General features: G+C 43.0%; 1 protein-coding gene across 1 annotated transcript in view; it reads left to right on the top strand.

Annotated features, from left to right (window-relative positions):
• The window catches only part of KIFAP3 (kinesin associated protein 3), a 132,705-nt gene that overhangs the window by 45,691 nt on the left and 65,487 nt on the right, over positions 1–21,527 (top strand). The window contains exons 11-14 of the mRNA XM_084851060.1: positions 2,951–3,051; positions 11,772–11,880; positions 16,821–16,933; positions 18,409–18,574. Coding sequence (XP_084707186.1) covers positions 2,951–3,051; positions 11,772–11,880; positions 16,821–16,933; positions 18,409–18,574 — 489 coding nt within the window. The remainder of the gene's footprint in view (positions 1–2,950; positions 3,052–11,771; positions 11,881–16,820; positions 16,934–18,408; positions 18,575–21,527) is intronic.

Here is a 21,527-nt window from a genome sequence, read left to right as displayed (position 1 = left end):
GGTCTCCTTCTTCCTCCTCCTTTATATTAATCATGGATTTCTGTATTGTGTGTGTAAGACTGCTTTTTGCTGTGGGAAGCGATGCATAAATTTAGTAAATAATAATGACATGGGTAAGATGGTCATCAATATGGGTGTAGATATAGATACGGACACGCACGTGCACACACATGGACACGCACGTGCACACACACAAATCACCTCCCTTTGAAATAAAAAGGGTAATTCCTTGAGCCATGTGTAAGGTTGTACTATTGATGGGAGTGTGGCTACGGTCTTGTGACGTCAAGGATGCAGTGTAAATATGCTCCTCCCTTTGCCACCCCTATCCTGCCCATGATTCTGCTCTTTTTTTTAGCTACACCACTAAAGCATTCTGCTGGCATATCTGGGCACTTCCACCAGTATACCTGCCATGGTGGCAGCATATCCTATTACCCCTCAGCCAGTGTAACTTGACTTTAGGATCACTTTGTTCATCTACAGAGTATTACATGAGGGAAACAATCTGCTTATTAAGGTATGCATTGACGTTTGGGCTATGTGAGAATGGACAAAGGTGATAGGCAAAGGAAGGCATATGTACATCTAGCACAGCCTGAGATTTCATATAGCAAGCTATAAAAAGGCATCATCTCTTTTTCAAAGTGGCACATCTTGACTTCTTCTCCAGCACAGGGTTCTTGTGTACTTGTATGTGTTCTCAGTTGTTCCAGTGCATATCCTCTAGGTCAGATGCTTCAAATTGGTTCTAGTGAGTAGGGCAGACAAGCCCAGAATCAGAAAATGTAAGGAGATGATAAACCCCATTTTATAGCCATTTTTATTAGCCTTAAAATTGGTAGAAATGGTGTGCTGATGAGCAAAGTACAGTAGTTCTGGTCCATAAGTACTATTAGATGGCTTGCTTAATGTTCAAAAGCTTAAAATAATTTTGAACTTTGGATCCATTACATGCGTAGTTGGAGCTTTTAATTTGTTGAAAAGTTGTTGTGAAAACAGCCCAAGGGACATAATATTTTTCCACCCCAGCTGCTCCAGATGAACTGCAGCTGCAAATTTAAACAATATTATTTCTATAAGCCACTGAGTATATTTTATAATGGCAATAATTTCCACAGAAAAATCAGTTACTGCTGCTAATGACTGGTTTGTTGAGCATTAACTGCCCTCAGCTGGGAATGACCATGTGTTCTGGAATGGCAGTATAAATGCAAAGGACAATTAAGTAACATTTCTGAATAATTATTTGATTAATAAATGATAAATATCTGTGGGAATAAATTCAAGGTATTTCTGACCACTCCATTTATTAGCCAGTGATCTCATTAGTATTCAGATATATTACCATAATACATAATGTCCAGGCTGTTGGTTTCTCAAGCTGTCTGTTAGTGTTCTAGCCAATCCACCATGAATCATTAAAAGGTGTTTTTAAACTGTTTGTCTGCAAGGCGTTGTTGTTGTGGTTGTGGTTGTTGTTGTGGTGGTGGTAGTTGTGATTTTGTCTCGTCTTAAAAGGCCTTGCATAAGGATAGCTTTTATGTTTGTGTCTGAATTGGTGCCTTGCTGATGAAACCCCATGAAATCTCATTTGTACACTCAGTCATCATCATTGTCATGGGTGTCAACAGGAGTGCTCTACTGGATGTTGTCCTTGCCTTCTCTTGTCTGTTGCCTTTGTTCACTCCCCCATAGTACAAAGTAATTGGTAGAAGCACCATGGCATCAAACTTCCAGTGATAGAGACTGGCATAGTTAGAGCTCATAGGCTGTGAATATGGTTTGTACAAAATGGCTGGCAAGTCACAGTTTACCACCTGTAGCAGCGTTCTCCCACCTGTCCAGATAGTTTGGACTACAACTCCTATCATCCCAGACCATTAACCATACTGCCTGGGGCTAATGGGAATTGTAGAACAAAACACCTAGAGGGTACTGGGTTGGGATAGGCTGCCTATAGTCTCCTTGGGCAACTGCATAACAAACTGGAGTACTACCTATCTCAAAATCCTTTTCCTGCTCTTCCCTTATCTTTTACAATGGTTTCCTGGAAAGTATAGCCTGTATTTTGGGGTCAGAGGGTTTGGTGCTTCCAGCCATGCTATGGGAAAGTGGAAAATGATTCAGTGGAAGAAGTGACTGTGTGGTTCTAAGCACCTGAAACTTGGATTGGACCTGGTAATAGAATCTTGAAGAGATTCTCTGGCCAGTCCCATTCTACCCCCCCTCTGAAAATGCATGGAGGGAGCAATCCTGTGGCCCCTAGACAGAGTCTGGGGGGTGGGCCGTAGGATATTTAGGATTCCTGGAGCGCTCTGACCTCAGAATTAGGAATCCGAGCTCCCCTTCCCCTCACAGCTAGTGCAGAGGGAACTGCGCCATCTGCCTCTCCTAGCTCACAAAAGCAACCTCGGAGAGGAGGGAAAGAGGGCATTCCAGGGGAGGGGAGGGGACTAGGGAGGCTCACCTACAGTCTGTCCTCAGGTCTCTGCCGCTTCCTTCCCTCCCCGCCCACCAGCATGCCCTCTTTCCCTCCTCTCCAAGGTTGCTTTTGCAAGCTGGGAGAGGCAGCCGGCAGCACCGGCTGTGAGGGGGAGGAGGCAGGGAGCTTGGAGTACTCCCCCCCCCCACTGGAATGCCCCCCTTTTGACCTCTATGAGTTAATCCAAGGCTGCTTTTGCGACCTCGGAAAGCAGGCAGTGCAGTTCTATCCATGGCGGCTGTGAGGAGGCGGAGGAAGGATCGGATCTTGGAGTCCCCCTCCCAAAGTCATAGCAGTTCTGACTTCAGGAGAGGGAATCCAAAAAGTCCTATGGTCTCTAGGATGCTCTCCAGTAACCATAGTGTTGTGCCCCAAACCTAGCTAAATGTGAAACAAATTCAGTTCAGATGTGAATGATTTATCCAGATTATAATTTTGCATGATTCTCATTTTCTTTTTCCCTAGGAAATGAAAATTATAAGCAAGTGGCCATGTGTATTCTCTATCACATAAGCATGGATGACCGTTTTAAATCAATGTTTGCATATACAGACTGTATACCTCAGGTAGGTCTGCTTCTTTTCAAATGACCATTTCCCTCATACTAATTCTAGCTTCATTTTCCTTGTAGTAGAGTTCATAAGGGGACATTCAGATGATAGTGACAATAATTCTACCCTTGCTAATGCTCTTTCAATTATTTTTTGTAGGCTCCCGTTTTTCTTAGACTAGGCAATAGTTTGCTTTTGCGTTGGCAGCCAAATGCTGCACCATTGTTTTATTACAGTTAGAGCACTGTTTTAATTATAGTAATGGTGTTTAGACAGTGTAAATCTGTTTAAAAACAGCGGCTTCAGACAAATCTCAGCAACTGGGCAAAGTTTTTGAATACATTTATTTGGCCTACTCAGATTTTCTCGAGATTTTTCTGTTGTGTTCAGGCTATTTTTGTAGTTCTGCATCTCCGTATTCTCTTTTATTTCTACTGCTAAATTGGGGGGGGGGGGGTTGTAATAGTTTCTTCTGTTTGGTCTGGACCATTGAAGCCTGTTATTTTGTTGGGAATTCTGTGCTGTCATGCCTATTTTATCATTTTCTAGTACAGATCCCAGTGTATATTTATAATACATGATTGAATTATGTAGTTCCAAAACCAGTTAACGCACTTTCAAGCTCCATTCACAACAAAGGGAAGAGATTTAAGCACATAATTAATAATTGAAACTGATGAAACTTACAAGGATGTCATTTTGGCTGGATCAAGCCCATAAGCTAGTATCCAATGTTTGTCCTTCTTGGAGTAGATCCATTCAGATGAATGGGACTTAACTCATGTCATTTCATTGGGTCTAGTCTAACTAGGACTAATATAGGATGGACTTGGTTTGCATGACCACCACAACTTATACAAGCCATGGTGTGTGCTGGACGTCATTTGCCTAATTACCTGCCCAGACATGGCTTGTTGTGTCATATGAACCCCAGCAGCATGACTTGTTTGGGGGGGGAATAACCCTCAAATAACCAAAGAACAGGCCATGTAAGCACAATGTTATTTATGTTAGTGGTTGCACCCTGTTGGAACCTGCCCTGTGAATTTTGTCCTCTGTTTGATATTATTGTCAATATGTGACATTAGTGATTAGTTATATTGGGCTTCAGGCTCATTAGTTAATTCATAAGGGTTTAGGCATTCAGGTTTCCTGTTATGAAATGTGTTCCAAAACTTTAGTTGTATTAAATGGATGTTAGCTACTACAAATGCCAGCAGTTGGACATTTATGCCTATAAGATAAAAGATTTTTTCAACTTAAGATGACTTTAGGATAGACAAGTAAGGGCAGATATTATTCATAAGATACATACATGTGCAGTACAATCCTATGTATGTTTACTGAGAGCTAAGTCCCACTGATGAGATTTACTTCCAGATAAGTGTGCATAGAATTGTGTCCTGAACATGCCTCAATGTAACCCTTAGTAGATAGATTAAGGCGGGGTAGGCATTCCTTTCAGCATTAGAAATAACATGAGCTGGAGCACCATCTTTAATTTGCATACTTTTAATATTAAATTCATGAGAATGGCAGATGACAAATCTGCTCTTTAAATAGTGGGTTTATCCTTCGTGCTTTCTATATTATTATTAATATAATATTAATTATTAGTAGTTTTCCTATACATACCAAACAGTATATTAGACTTCACATAATCTTACAAAAAGAAAGAAACTTGCATAATTCTCAGTCAACAACTCATAAACCAATAAAAGAACATCATGAATTCGTTATACAGATCAACAAGTCAGTAACTTCTGTGAAACTTAGATTGCTCTCAATACTGTGTGTGGTTGTATTGAATCATGTTCCTTCAAGTTCCTGTATGTTATAGCAATATTCTGTTTTACAACAAGCTTGTAAACCACTTAAACATCCATGAATCTTGTGGCATCTTAAATACTAACAAATTAATCTGACATAAGCTTTGAAGAGTTATCAGGGGTTTCAGATATGTGTAAGGTCAGGGGAGGAGGAAGAATTGTAAACAGTGAGGTTGAAAGGAAATTAAATGCAGAAAGTACTGACAGTGGCAATCACATTATTAACAGTGGCCGTTCACACAAGAGTTGCTGCTGATAACATAAACATCCTGGCGTTAGGTAATCCAATTAACACATGTAGCATGATTTAAAAAAAAAAGATTCAAGCCTCTGGAGACAGAATTGAACCCCTTGATGAATTATAACTAAGCAGTCTCTCAATTTAATCTCCCTTTGAAATTTCTTTGGTCCACCATGGCCACTTTAAAGTCAGTGACCAAGCGTCCTGGGAGGCTGAAGTGTTGTCCCACAGGTTTTTAAACATTGTCATTTCTGATGTCAGGTATGTGTGCATTCTTTTCCATGGAGGCTGGCCTGCTTGTCCTATGTAGCATAATGCAGTAGGGCATTGCTGACAAGTGATGGCATATATCACATTGGAAGGTGTGAAGGTGTATGCACCTTGGATGTTGTGGATCGCATAATCCGGTTCCGTACTAGTGTTGTTGCATTAGATATGGAGACAAAGTTGGCATCTAGATCAGCCACGGGATCTGGTTCCTATATGTGTATGTCTGTTGCATGATCTGTTGTTAGTGAGTAGCTGTTTTAGTTTAGTCTTGTTTAGCTCTTGCATAAGTTTATTGCTATTATTATGTCATGTTAGCCAGGGCTGGCCTAGGACATTTTTCTTCCTGAGGCAAAGGATAAGTTGACACCCCACCCCACCCCATTTCATGTATTGAAGCTGAATGGGCAGGCAGTTGAATATCACTTCAGCACTGCTGACTGGATAGCATCTTCCACTGCATCTGAAGCAGCAGGCAAATTTAGAGGGCCCAGGACAGGCTGTGTGACATATATAGCTCTGTCCTCCAACAGAGGGGAATGGCCAAGGGGCTCAGGAGGAACAGCAGGGGGCTGCCACCACGACTCCCCCAATATCTACCACCTGAGGTTGTTGTCTTGCTGTGCCTAATAGTAGGGACCTGGAGTTAGCGCTTCTAAATTGGCTCTCTCCGTTGAACTGAAGACTTTTTTGATAACTTACTTTTGGCTGGTTTTTCCCTGTTAACTCCCATCTATATGGACTTGAATAAATGTTATTTTATAGCCAGATATTTGTACAAATTCCTCAAGTCTCACAAAATATCTCTCAAGCTTATTCATAAATAAAACTATATCATCTGCATATAAATTGATCTTACGTGCCTCCTGTCCTACTTGTTACATCTGTCCCTTCTTATTGCCCTGATTAATGGTTCTGTTGACATGGCAAATCAAGACAACTCCTGAAGAGCCTAAAATAATCTGATATTTTGTACCTTTGCCATTACAGAGACACTGCTTATTGTTAGTATTTGTATTCAGAACTGGTTGCATTCACATATTATGAAGTTCAGTCTGTCCTTGAAAAATATTGATTATAGAATCAAGAATTATTATTTCAATTTCCTTGTTTCAATTTTTTCATGTTTTTGCAGTGCTATCATAAAAAATCTGTCTACAGCTATGAGAACTTGCATCTTGCCTTTCAAAAATTAAATTCTGAATTCTTGGGGTTGTAAAAGTCTGCAGGTTATACAAAAACACCCCATGGACTACAATATCACTCACCGTGTGAGTTAGAAGCTTCTGTGGGGTTTCAGCTTGCAACTTGTATGTTCGTAGGGTTCACTGGCATGTCTATCTTTTTGTACCATTTTAGTGGCTAAAAGGAATGCAATATCGCTGGAAAACACTCCCATGCCTTGCTTGAGTTAATGGGTGTTGTTGTAGTAAGAGTTAAAAGTGAGCATTAACAGTCCATTCTTGTTTAGACCCCAGCCGTGCATGCTTTATTTAAATAGGTGCAAATGCCTTCCAGATGGTTATAAAAGCATTTATAGGTAATAGATTGGCCAATCAAAGGGCATGATTGGGCAGTGATGTCATAGTGATATTCAATATTCTTCCACAAAGCAGTAGACAAACTTGTCTGCAGCTGACTTATCCACATGTTTTCCACCACAGTTGTCTGTTTGGCTCCTCTTTGATCTACAGGTTTCTTTTTAGCTTAATGCTGGTAAGCGTCCTCTCTTGACAGCCCCCTTTGCTTTTGTCCACCATTATCTGCTGAAGTTCAGAAACCAGAGCATTACTTCAAACATTAGAGTTAAGGAGTCGCCAGTCAGAAGAGATTCTTGAGGCATGCAGTTCTGGCATAATCATTCAAAGATGTTTGAGCTGGGGACAGGGAGAGGGCTGGACTGAGGTGTATGAAAAGAAAGCTGTGGGGGTTGGCCTCTGGTCACTGGTAAATAAGTGAAGTCAGGTGCCAGAGAGTCTAGACACAGTGATTTTAGTCCTGGGCTGTGGTATCTGATACTCAATATGGGACTTGTCTGATTGAAAACTACTGCCTCTTCATTGCACGCGCTGTAGCCCTTTTACTGCTTTCCTGGTAAATGAGGAAAAGATGACAATGGACATAGTAAAAGCAGAACAAATTTAATTTTAATATTTCCTATTTGGTAGCAATTACGCTCCCCTTTGAAGTGGCACGAGTAGCAATCAAATTAAATGAAGACATAATGGGAAACATGGAGCTCATACCAAAGGATTACTCTAAAAACTTGAGCTAGTTTAGATAAAACTACAGAACTTTTCCCACTTCCTACAGGAATGCAGCTCAGTACTGGTAACATACTTTGACTTTGTTTAATTTTCCTCTTAATGAAGAGAGAACAATTTTACTTCCTAGATGTGCAAAGATAATTTTAAGCCTACTTTGTTTCATCAAGTTGCGTGTTTGGGTGAATCATGCTTTGGGCAATTCCTGCTTGGTAGCATGTTTATTTAGAAAATTTATATCCTTTCTCTCAGTCAAATGATTCTCAAGGCAGCTTACAACAGAAAATAATAATGAATGATATTGACGATAATACACATGCCAAGCCCACCCAACTGGGCAGCCCTTAGTCCCCTGGTAGATGGCAGAGGCCAGAGGATGCTTCCTTCAGGCCTGCAATCCCAGAGCAACTGGCAGCTGGAGCAGAGTGTTCTTTCTGGCATGGAGGGGGAAAGCAAGCTTCTTGCAGCTGCTCCTTCTTTCCCCAGTGGCCTCCCCTTGCCATCATGGCTTTTCCTGGGAGGCAAAGCGTGCAACCTCTCAGCAGCCCTTGTTTGATATGAAAACTTACATGAGGACAGAAAAGAGAAAATACTTCGCACTGCATGTAGTTAAACTATGGAATTTGCTACCACAGAATGTGGCTTTAGATGAATTAGATGAATTCATGGAGGATAAGGTTATCAATGGCTGCTAGTCCTGACAGCTGTATGCCACCTTTGATTACCAGTCACTGGGGAACAGCAGCAGGGCAGCACTATTGCCTGCTTGTGGGTTTTCCCTAGGCATCTGGCTGGCCACTGAAGGAAACAGGATACTGGACTAGATTGGTCTGATCCAGCAAGACAGCTCTTATCTCAAGATTTACTTGCTATGATTAATTCTGGCTAGTTGTGTTAATTTAGGCATGTGATAGTAGTTAGTGATGGTATCTTTGTTATTATTATGGATAGTGCAGTCAGTGTGCGTGGTGCTTTGCAGAGAAACATGAGCAAAAAAACAGGTTCCTTCTCCAAGCAGCTTACAGTCTTAAATAGCCCCCTGCCCCGCCCCTAGGCCTGGTGCCCTCCATATGTTTTAGAAAAGGAAGCTTTCAGGCAGCTGAGAATAGAAGAGATGGTCATGGGCAGGGAAATATCAGGATATGAGGGTGGAGGGATAAGGGAGAGCAGAGCTATTAGGGCTCTGAATGTAAGAATGAAGAGATTGTGCTGGATATGTGAGTGGATTGAAGTTAGTGTAGGGTTCTTGTCGGTTTTGGCAACAAAATTCTAAGTAGAGCTGAGTAGGGCTGAGGTGTGACAATGAAAGACTAGGGTGGAGAAGGTTGCAATACTCAATATGAGGAATGAGACCGTGAACCAGAGGTTTTGCCAAGGGAAGGCTGTTGTTGTTTTGTCATCTTGTCCTGGCAGGAGCAACATTTATTGGGAATAGATTGAATTTCAGTTTAATTTCATGGTTAGATATCTTTTCAGGCATGCTGTTACATATACATCAATAATTTATCTTGGAAGGTTAAAAACTTGGAAGGTTAAAATTAGAACTATAGAGATAAAGAAAACTTGCATCACACATCCATTGTCTTGGGCCCAGGACTTCATGGTTCCTTTTAGCACCACTTTTTGGGGGGTGGGGGGCTAACTCTGCATACACGTGACAGCTGCTTCAGTTGAGGGGGAAAAATAGCATAGTTTTGATTGGACAGCAATGTTCCCTCCCAACCCACCCCACAAATAAAAGAAAAAAAAATCTGGCTTGAGCTTCAGTGGTAATTAAACAGTGCTTTTAAATCCTGCTATGAAAATTATTACTCTCCCCACCCCTAGTCATTTTCTGTTGGTGCTGTTTGCATTTCCAGCCAAAAATCCCCCATACAAAGCATATTTCAAGTTGCCTGAAATGCCAATCATCCCCTTAGATCAGGGGTGGGGAACCTCAGGTCCTGGGTCCCAATTTGGGCCTCTGGGTTTCTCTAGGTGATCATGCCCTCTTCCCCTTGCCCCCAACTATCAGCTGTTTTGTTGTTTCCTTGCTTTTGTGCAGATTTTCCCTATTCTGTAATGTTGAAATGTCTCTTTTATGGCTTAGTTACTGGCAGTAAGAGCTTTAAGCTATAATATGGTAGTATTTTGCTGCAGCCCTTTTGCCTTTGGTCTCACCCACCATGGGAATGTGGCTCCTGAGAGATTCTCCAAAATTTAATTTGGCCCTCAGGCTGAAAAAGGTTCCCCACCCCTTCCTTAGAAGCCTTCCAGCCCAAAGCCAGTATTTAATTGCACGTAGAAATTGAGGCTGCATTGACTTTCATACATTGGTGTTGCACTTTTGCCTGTGAAAATCTAAGTCAACATGAGAGTTGAGCAGTGTGTGAGAGCCCTAGATTTGTCTTAGTCTAAGCAACATTCTGAATAGCAAGTTGTCCCCCAGGTCCTCCTCTACGAAATGAACACACACAGCGCTTTTCACAGAGCTTTTACAGGAAACTAGTTTGTGACACATGGAAGTATGCCTTCCTCTGCGGCATGTGCTCTCAAGAACTACAAGTCCCAGAGTCCCTGCTGACACTTCCTGTCCACAGGCAGAAGGAGCCAAGCAGGAGTGAGGAACAAGTATTATAATAAAAAATACTGAGATCTCAGGGACAGGTGAAGCAGTGCTACTGATACTCAAGCCCCAGAATATATGGGAATAAATTAGACTAGAAGTCTCCAGAACACATAGAAGAACCGACACTTGCAATAAATATACAAGGAGTTTAAACACAGAGAAATATAAGAGGTGGAGGGCGCAATCCTATGCGGATAGGTAGCCATCTCCGAACTCGGAGGTGACAGCCTATCCAATGCACGGCGGGAGGAGTGTGGAGGAGATCATATCCTCCGCGCGCCAGCCACTGTACATTTGCGTCTAGATGGCCGATTCCGGCTGTGTAGCCGCAGGACATCAGAGCACAGGGTGGGAAGGCCAGACGACACATAGGAAGTGTCGTACCGGCACTTGTGAACTCCCTGCCCCCGAGAATGCCTCCTTTCCCCCTGCTCTGCGCTGCTCTTATGAGCATGGAGCACAGGGATGATCCACGCTGCCTATGAGGTGGCGGGGGAGGGGTGGGGAGGCGGTTCTCCAAGAAACGACTTCGGAGTGTGGGCTCCAAGGTCGGTTCCCAGGGACCAACCAGTCCTATGGCTGTCTGGCCACTGCCTAGCAGCCATAGGAGTGCACCCTAAGAAAGATTAATCCTCCAGTTCTTAAAACTTGCCTTAAAAAGGCAAGGCCTTTCTCGTTGATTTTTCAAAGCAGACAAGAAATCATGGAAGGGGGCATGTTCCAAATTTGTACCAGGCCCAAAGAAATGATGCTTGAGCACTGGAAGCTCCCATCTTTGTGTTCTGGTTCATGCTCCTCCACAGTATAAAACAAATGAACCTTTGTTAGTGTCTCTGATGTTCTTATTAACATCAGTACACCCTCTATAATAAACATGATGTATTTACAGAAACATCTGACACAGAGTCCTCTATCATGAGTTGCACTGGTGGTGTTCGGTAATTTATATGGCCCCCTATGCTGCCTGCTTTTTATTTACTCTTTGCTCTGTGGTTAATTTACTGCCTTATGTTCTTGCCTAAAAGTTGTTCAAGTACATCATCCACAAAGTGCTGTTGTTGTGCAGCTTAAACTTGTATTTCATTTGTGACCTAGGTTGTTTCACCAAGGTCCACCATAATAGTTGAGCAATGCTTGGGGCAAATATGTTGAGATAATGTGGCAGCAGATGTGTGGATTCCATATAAAACTGGTGTGGGGAACCTGTGTCTCTCGGGCCATATGCAGCCTTTGCTGTCATCCTGCCCTCCAGACTGCCCCTCTGGGAGTTCGTTGCAGTTCATGGGAGTGTGTGTGTAAGGAAGATGAGGCAGGGAAAGAGAGTTATGCAGTGCTTTAAACTCTGCCCACTTTTGGCTCTGGTTCTGGCCACCATCAGCTGCAGCCCCCAATTGACTTTTCCTATGGGACTTTCATAAGAAAAATGTTCCAGATTCCTTTTTAAGAGAGATGCTCTTTAGTGCTGCTGCCAAATATATTGCCATTCTTTTGGAAAATCTAATGGCTTCAAATTCATGTGTTGATAGTTAATGAAAATGCTGTTTGAGTGTCCTGATGAACGTGTTGACCTGGAGCTCATTTCCTTCTGCATTAACCTAGCTGCTAACAAGAGGAATGTACAACTCATTTGTGAAGGTGAGAATTGAACAGCATGCTTGAGGTAACTGCCTAACATAACGAATGACAACCGACTCTAGCGAGAAATGGGATTTGGGTGTGTAAAAAACACTATGAGTCAACTTGTATTCATCTATTTCTCTGCTAACAGAATTCTTTCCATTTGAAATAATACAGTGTGAGGCCTTGCATGTGTGGGAGTTGTATGTGGGGCAATTATTTTACACAGCTTCTCAAATGCTCTTTTGTATCTTTGGTGAACAGAGTAACTTCCATGGGTACAGGAATGAAAGTGAGTAGAAAGGTACATGATCCTTCCTCAGATTTCCTTCCTGTCCCTCTGTCCTCCACACACCCATTCCTTTTGATTTTTAATTTGGCTGCATGTAAAGATATATTTTAAGTGTAATGTGAAAATCTAGGTAAATCAATTTGGTGAACGATACATCTAAATATATAAATGGAAATTTAATTCCTTAGATTTTTAGTAATATGGTGCTTTGGATATTTTGCATTTTGTATTCAGAATCTTAATATTAGTGACTGGAAAAACTGCAGGCACCTCATCTCCCTGGAACCTAAAAAAACCAGATGCTGGTAAAATTAATAATTCTAATAAACTTCTTTTATTTATCCATGCTCCCTTAGGAAAAAAAATGTCTCTTGTTAAACTTGGCAAAAAGATGTATTTATTTTTTATTAATCGTTCATGTATACCACTTGATATAACAAAATATCCAAGGGGTTTACATATCAAGGTATTAAAAATCGCTATTAAAATACTGAGTTAATAAACAATTAGGCCTACAACAAAGGTAAATAAGTAACAGAAACAATAAAACATTTTAAAAACAACAAAAAATATAATTAGGGTTAAGGGTTCAATGCTGTAGTCCCTGGGAGAGCTTAGGATTTTTCAGATCCTCCCTCCCAACTCTGCAGACATGGCTACAACTTTGGGAGAGGGACTTTAAAATCCAGTCCCTCCCTCCACCCCACCCAGCTGCCATGGAAAGAACTTGCTTTCCAAGTCACAAAATCAGCCTCAGATAACATAGAGGTCAAAAAGGGGGCATTCTCGTGAGTGGGGCGGGGAGGGGCCACGATGGTTTCTCCACCCCTGCCCCCAGCAGTGCGACTCCTCTAAATGGGCTCAGAGGCCCATCTAGAAGAAGATGTAAAAAAAAAAAAAGTGATGGAGAGGTTAAAATCACCTCCATTACTCCTTCTACCCTGTTGGCAGCACCCCAGCAAGGCATAGGATGCTGAGAAGCCTCCAAGATTTGAGGCTTCTTTCTGACAGGCAACAACTTGATAGGGTTGTGCCCTAAATTAGTAAAAATTATTATGAAAATTACAAAATAGCATACATTGAGTTTTTCATGCATGACTTATTTCCTTGGAAAATGATTTATGTGTGAATTATGTTTTGATATTGTCTTTCTGCAAGAGTGCACCAGCACTCTAGCACTGAGTAAAAGTAAAAAGATAGCTAGGTGTCTGTTTTAAAGGCTCAGCTTCCTTGGAAGAATTTTTAAAAATTCTTTGTGTTGAATTATTTAATTCCTTTTGTAATTCTCAAAGGATAAAACAACCCTTCCATCGAAGGTGTGTTTTAAGGTGGTATCATAGAATCATAGAATAGAAAGGTTGGAAGGGGCCTATAGGACCATCGAGTCCAACCTCCTGCTCAATGCAGGAATCCAAGTCAGAGCATCCATGACAGATGGCTGTCCAGCCTCATTTTGAATGTCTCCAGTGTGGGAGAGCCCACCACCTCCCTAGGTAATTGGTTCCATTGTCGTACTGCTCTAACAGTCAGGACATTTTTCCAGATGTTCAGCCGGAATCTGGCTTCCTGTAACTTGAGCCCATTATTCCGTGTCCTGCATTCTGGGATGATCAAGAAGAGATCCTGGCCTTCCTCTCTGTGACATCCTTCAAGTACTTGAAGAGCGCTATCTTATCTCCCCTCAGTCTTCACGTCTCAAGGCTGAACATGCCCAGTTCTTTCAGTCTCTCTTCATAGGGCTTTGTTTCCAGTCCTCTGATCATCTCTGTTGCCCTCCTCTGAACCCTCTTCAGCTCATCTGCATTCTTCTTAAAGTGGGGTGCCCAGAGCTGGACACAGTACTCCAGATGAGGCCTAACCAGTGCTGAGTAGAGGGAAACTAGTACTTCCCGGGATTTGGAAGCTATGCGTCTATGAATGCAGCCCAAAAGAGCATTTGCCTTTTTTGCAGCCACATCATATTGTTGGCTCATATTCAGCTTGTGATCAACAACAATTCCAAGATCCTTCTCGCTTGTCGTGTCGTTGAGCCACGTATCCCCCATCTTGTAACTGTGCATTTGGTGTCTTTTTCCTAGGTGCAGAACTTGGCATTTATCCCTATTAAATGTCATTCTGTTGTTTTCTGCCCAGCACTCCAGCCTATCAAGATCACTTTGAATTTTTTTTCTGTCTTCCAAAGTATTAGCTATCCCGCCCAATTTTGTATCATCTGCAAATTTGATCAACGTTCCCTGCACCTCCTCCTCCAAGTCATTAATAAAAATGTTGAAGAGCACTGGGCCCAGGAATGAGCCCTGTGGTACCCCGCTCATTACCTCTCCCCAGTTGGAGAAGATCCCATTGATAAGCACTCTTTGAGTCCGATTCTGTAGCCAACTGTGGATCTACCTGCGAGTTATTTCATCTAGCCCAGAGGTCCCCAACCCCCGGGTGGCAGACCGATCCCGGCCCGTGGCCTGTTAGGAACTGGGCCGCAGTTGGGGTGTGGGAACCCCCCTTACCTTGGGTCCGCGGGGGACGGGGGGAGGCAATCCGGTCACCCCCGGAATCCTCGCCGACCCTGGCAGGCTCTGCTCTGCGGCGAGTCTTCCAGCCGCTGGGACGCAAATGGTGTCCATATAGCAGATGCCATTTGCATCCCTGTTCTTCAAGTAATAGGCTACGTAAATCTTTACGTAGCCGATTACTTGAAGAAAAAAGAAAAAGGAAGGTTCCTCCTGTGCAAGCACTGAGTCATTGCTGACTCCTAGAGGAACAGGGACGCAAATGGCATCCACTATGCGGATGCCATTTGCGTCCCAGCGGCCGGAAGTCCATCAGCGGCCAGAGCCGGCCGGCCGCTCCGTGGACTTGCCACGGAGCGGAGCTGGCCAGGGATGGCAAGGATTCGGGGGGGGGGAGGGACGAATCGCCTCCCCTCCCCCCCGTGGACCCAAGGTAAGGGGGGTTCCCACACCCCTACTGCGGCCCAGTCCCATCCATCCCCGGTCCGTGGAAAAATTGTTTTCCACGAGACTGGTCCCTGGTCCCAAAAAGGTTTTGGACCGCTGATCTAGCCCACTAGTTTGCTCATCAGGGTATCATGGGGCAGTTTGTCACAAGCTTTGCTGAAGTCAAGGTATATGATGTCCACAGCATTCCCACAGTCCACAAGGGAGGTGCTGTGGTCAAAAAATGAGATCAGATTTGTCTGGCAGGATTTGTTCTTGACAAATCCATGTTAGCTTTGAGTCATCACAGCATTGTTTTCAAGGTGCTTACAGATTGATTGCTTTATCATCTACTCCAGAATTTTCCGAGGGATTGATGTCAGACTGGCGGGTCTGTAGTTCCCAGGTTCCTCCTTTTTACCCTTTTTGAAGAGAGGGACAACATTAGTCCTCCTCCAGTCATCTGGCACTTCACCAGTCCTCCATGATTGCTCAAAGACAGCAGTTCTGAGATTATTCTGCCAGTTCCTTTATTACTCTAGGATGCAGTTCATCTGGCCCTGGAGATTTGAACTCATTCAAAATAATTAGGTGTTCTTTGACCATATGCCTATTGATCTCAAGTTGCAATCCTGCCCCTTCAGCCTGTACTTTGCCTTTGCCAGGGGGGGTCATAGACCCTCTTTTGGGAGAAGACTGAGCCAAAGTAGGAATTGAGCACTTCAGCCTTTTCCTTGTCATCTGATATCATTTTGCCATCCTTATTAGTAGTTGAACCACCATTTCTTTCCTCTGCCTTTTACTATGCTTGTAGCTGAAGAACACTTTTTTGTTGCTTTTATCATCCCTCGCTAACCTCAGCTCGTTCTCAGCTTTAGCCTTCCTGACGCCATCCCTGCAATTCTGTGCTACCTGCCTGTACTCTTCCTTTGTTGCTTGTCCTTCCTTCCGCTTCCTATGTGTGTGCTTTTTCATTTTCAGGTCATCTAAGCTTTTTGTGAAGCCACATTAGCTTCTTCTGTTGTCTTCCACCTTTTCTTCTTGTTGGAATTGTTTGTGATTGTGCCTTGAGAATTTCCTTTTTTAAAAACTCCCACCCATCTTGGATTCCATTTCTCTTTAGAGTCGCTTGCCATGGGACCTTACTGATCATTGTTCTGAGTTTATTAAAATTGGCTTTCCTAAAATCCAGGGTCTGCGTTTGGCTACACTCGGCTTTTTCTTCCTTTAGAACCAAGAACTCAAGTATAACATGGTCGCTTTCCCCCAGAGTTGCTGTAACTGCTACTTTATCCACTAAGTATATAATACTTATATATAAATGCTAATATAAATGGTATATAAATGCTAATAAATAATAATAAAATAACTACATGCTTGTTGACAGTTGGAACTCCAAAAGGCTGGGATAGCATGGCTACGTTTTGTGGACGCCATGATGAGTCTTCTTCAGCAAGACTTGTTCTTCCGAATATTTACTGATTATATCTTTAATATTGCTTTCCTCCAATTTACTTTGAATGGACATTAGGCTTTCTGCCTTATAGTGCTTTGATCCCCCTGGATCCCTTTTAAAAAACTTAACCTTATGTTGACGACTTATAGTAAATGCTTACTAAGTACTGTGAATCATTAACAGTATAAATGGATCAGATTCTTTCTTTGTTAATATACAAAACATAATCGGTTCATACATTCCCCCTTTGTTTTTGGTTTGTGATGTTTCTTTTCAGGAAATGGCCTGAAAATGCTGATGAAGAGAGCACTGAAATTCAAGGACCCATTATTGATGAAGATGATTAGGAATATCTCTCAGCATGATGGGCCAACCAAAACTTTGTTTATTGTAAGCATTTGTGCATTCTCAGTGACTTCCATCCTTTCATGATGCAGGGGCTTGTTCTAGGTGGTTGAAATGAGATAGTGACTGCAGTCGGATGTAATGACAGCGATCAGTAGCAATTTGTGGATTAATTAATTGCACTACCTCAAGCTGTTTTTGGTTTCCAGCAACAACCTATGAATGCACCATTCGTAGGTTGCTTCCTTGATGTCCGAACCTGAACACTTGAGGTTGTTTGTGGGTTAAACAACCCCAAGTTAACCCATGGTTTGTTTTTGGGTTAACATGGGATTGTTTAAACTAGGGATGTACGAAAGTCAGTTACCTTTCCGCAGATTATGTTGATGGGGGGGGGAGGCGTTCTGTCCCTCCCCCCGGAATCCTCGACGGGGGGGAGGCGATCTGTTCCTCCCCCCCGGAATCCTCGACAGCCGGCTGTGCTCTGCGGCAGCTCCGCGGAGCAGCCGGCCAGGCCCAGCCCAGAGCCGTCCGCAGCCGGATTTCCGGCCACGGAGGGGTCTGGGAAAAACAAAACCCACGCACGCATTTGTGTTCCTTATTTTTGGCTGTCTTAATCTACGTAGATATTTACGTAGACTATGACGGCGAAAATAAAGGGGAACGCAAATAGTGTAGCGGGCTCTATTTGCGTCCTTTTTGATTCACCATTTTAGCCTACGTAGGCTAAAACGGTGAATCAAAAAGGGACGCAAATAGCGCCCGCTACGCTATTTGCGTTCCCCTTTATTTTCGCCGTCATAGTCTACGTAAATATTTACATAGATTAAGACGGCCAAAAATAAGGAACGCAAGTGGCGGCGGCTGTAGCCGCCACCATTTGCATACGCGGTTTTTTGTTTTTTGTTTTAACGCAGCCATGATAGGCTATGTAAAGATTTACGTAGCCTATCACGTCATTTTTTGTTTTTTGTTTTTTTACAAGGCAAATGGCGGCGGCGGCGGCCGGTCGGAAGACCAGCCGCCAGAGCCACTGCCGGAGCCTCCACCGCCCGGAAGATCCGCCCCAGGTAAGTCTCATCCCGGGGGGAATCTGCGGGGGGGCAGGGGGTGGCAGGCCGTTCCACCACAGATTTTGGGGGGCCGAATGCACTGGCATTTGGCCTCACCGAGATCTGTGGCGGAATTCTCTGACATCCCTAGTTTAAACCACAAACAACTCCACAACAATTCCCCATATCACCAGCAATAAGAAATTCTCATAGCCTCAGAATCCCTAAAGGCTTTCTGGAAGACCAAAACTCTTTGAAAAGGGTGGAAAGATCTTAGAATTGAAAAAATACATAACCATAAAGATTGCTGCAAATCACTAATGGTTTGGGTTCAGTTTATTAAAAGTGTTAGGCAGAGAAGTGGGGTAGACTAGGACAATGTTAATGGAATTGCTTTAATTCATTTCCTCCACTCTCTTGCCTTTTATATACATGCAATATATTTGCTAAATGAGTTTGTTTGTTTAGGATTATGTTGGTGACCTAGCTGCCCAGATATCCAATGATGAAGAAGAAGAATTTGTGATAGAATGCTTAGGAACACTGGCTAATTTGACTTTGCCTGACTTGGATTGGGAACTTGTGCTGAAAGAGTACAAAATGGTACCATACCTCAAAGATAAATTAAAGCCAGGTCTGTATGATGAATAACTACCCTCCCTCCCTCCCTCCCTCTCTCTCTCTCTCTCTCTTTCTCTCTCTCTCTCCCCATATATATTTATATATATATATATATGTGTGTGTGTGTGTGTGTGTTTTATTGTGTTGCATTAATTGGCCTTTTTTTCTTTTGGAGTTTTAGTTGGTAAATTAAAGATAATCTAAATAACATTTCAGCAAGTTCACAGCTGGGCTCAAATCCCAAATAAATCTAGGCACTGGTTTTTTTGGTTAAATTAAAGCATCTGACATGCTAATCAGCTTCGCAAGAATATGTTTTTTCCCATTTCATTGAAAAAACAATATTCTAGGGGTATGAACCAATAATTGTATTTTTAGTTACTATCCATATATACGTTTACATCTGTAAGCTTTAAAATGAAATTTTCCTATAGATAGCCAACAATTCCCACACTGAAACTCTTTTGGCCAAGGATCCACAGAAAAAGGTGTGCCTGCAAATTTTTCTTTTCCGGTCGCAGCCTCTTGCACCTAATGGGATACCACTCCAAAGAGTCTCCCAGCATTTTTATGAATGGCACAGGAACTATAGTAGGAAGGGTGTGCATACAGCTTTTTGGGTTCTGGTTTCTATGTTTAGCTACAGTCATGTTCAGGAGGCAGAACGAAATCCATCCCAAAGAAAAAGAAATGCAAGAAAGCCAAGTGGCTGTCTGATGAGACTTTACAAGTAGGTCACGAAAGAAGGGCAGCGAAAAGCAAGGGAGAAAGGGGAAGATATACCCAACTGAATGCAGAGTTCCAGAGAATAGCAAGGAGAGACAAGAAGGCCTTCTTAAATGAACAATGCAAAGAAATCGAGGAAAACAACAGAATGGGAAAGACTAGAGATCTCTTCAAGAAAATTGGAGATCTCAAGGGAATGTTTTGTGCAAAGACGGGCATGATAAAGGACAAAGAAGGCAGGGACCTAACAGAAGCAGATGAGATTAAGAAGAGGTGGAAAGAATACACAGAAGAACTATACAGGAAAGATCTGAATGTCCCTGATAGCCATGATAGTGTGGTCACTGAACTTGAGCCGGACATCCTCGAGAGTAAAGTCAAGTGGGCCTTAGGAAGCATTAGTAACAACAAAGCTAGCGGAGATGACAGTATTCCAGCTGAGCTATTTAAAATCCTAAAAGATGATGCTGTTAAAGTGCTGCATTCAATATGCCAACAAATCTGGAACACTCAGCAGTGGCCACAAGACTGGAAAAGGTCAGTTTACATTCCAATTCCAGAGAAGGGCAACGCCAAAGAGTGTTCAAACTACCGCACAATTGTGCTCATTTCACATGCCAGCAAGGTGATGCTCAAAATCCTACAAGCTAGGCTTCAGCAGTATGTGAACCGAGAACTACCGGAAGTACAAGCGGGGTTTCGAAGAGGCAGAGGAACTAGAGATCAAATCGCCAACATTCGCTGGATCATGGAGAAAGCAAGAGAATTCCAGAAAAACGTCTATTTCTGCTTCATTGACTACACTAAAGCCTTTGATTGTGTGGATCACAACAAACTGTGGCAAATTCTGAAAGTGATGGGAGTACCAGACCACCTTACCTGTCTCCTCAGAAACCTGTACGAGGGTCAAGAAGCAACAGTAAGAACCAGACATGGAACAACCGATTGGTTCAAAATTGGGAAAGGAGTACGACAAGGCTGCATATTGTCACCCTGCTTATTTAACTTATATGCAGAGTACATCATGAGAAATGCCGGGTTGGATGAATCAGAGGTCGGAATTAAGATTGCTGGGAGAATTATCAACAACCTCCCATATGCAGACGATACCACCCTAATGGCAGAAAGCGAAGAGGATCTCAAGAGCCTCTTGTTGAGGGTGAAAGAGGAGAGTGCAAAAGCTGGTTTGAAATTCAACATTAAAAAAACTAAGATCATGGCATCTGGCCCTATCACTTCCTGGCATATAGAAGGGGAAGAAATGGAAGCAGTGACAGATTTTACTTTCTTGGGCTCCAAGATCACCGCAGACGGTGACTGTAGCCATGAAATTCAAAGACGCTTGCTCCTTGGGAGGAAAGCTATGGCAAACCTAGACAGCATAGTAAGAAGCAGAGACATCACCTTGCCGACAAAGGTCCATCTAATCAAAGCTATGGTTTTCCCAGTAGTAATGTATGGCTGTGAGAACTGGACTATAAGGAAGGCAGAGCGCCGAAGAATTGATGCTTTCGAACTGTGGTGCTGGAGAAGACTCTTACGAGTCCCCTGGACTGCAAGGAGGTCCAATCAGTACATCCTAAAGGAAATCAACCCTGAGTGCTCATTGGAAGGACAGATACTGAAGCTGAAGCTCCAATATTTTGACCACCTAATGCGAAGAGAAAACTCTGTGGAAAAGACCCTGATGCTGGGAAAGACTGAAGGCAAAAGGAGAAGGGGACGGCAGAGGATGAGATGGCTAGATAGCATCACTGATGCAATGAATATGAACTTGAGCACGCTCCGGGAGAGAGCGCAGGACAGGAAGGCCTGGCGTGCTATGGTCCATGGGGTCACGAAGAGTCGGACACGACTGAACGACTGAACAACAACAACAACAACAGTCATGAAATCCAACTTACTGGGCCAAATGAATGACAAGTGCAGGGACAGACAACATAAGGCCTGCGGGGCATCCAGGCTTCCCTCCTTTTCCCCTTGTACAACTATCCTGAGTGTGAATCACCACATGATGGTGGCACAGTGTTGCATGGGCTGGTAAAAAAACAAAAACAAAACCTTTGGTAGGCCGAAGGGTCTTACAGTGCCTACTAGCCTCCTGGCCTACTAGCTCCCAAAGCAATGGTTGCCCTCAAAGAACATATGACATAGCAGGAAGACTTTGAGTCTGGTCCTGTTAACCCACCACATTAGTAAATACATGTTTTAGGATGGGGTGCCACAGCTGCTGAGCCAGC

The sequence above is a fragment of the Heloderma suspectum genome, chromosome 4 (genome assembly GCF_057233095.1).
Source record: "Heloderma suspectum isolate Gila_16-S chromosome 4, 16-S_ref, whole genome shotgun sequence".
NCBI classification, from domain to species: Eukaryota; Metazoa; Chordata; class Lepidosauria; order Squamata; family Helodermatidae; genus Heloderma; species Heloderma suspectum.
This window is presented reverse-complemented; position numbering and strand designations above follow the sequence as displayed.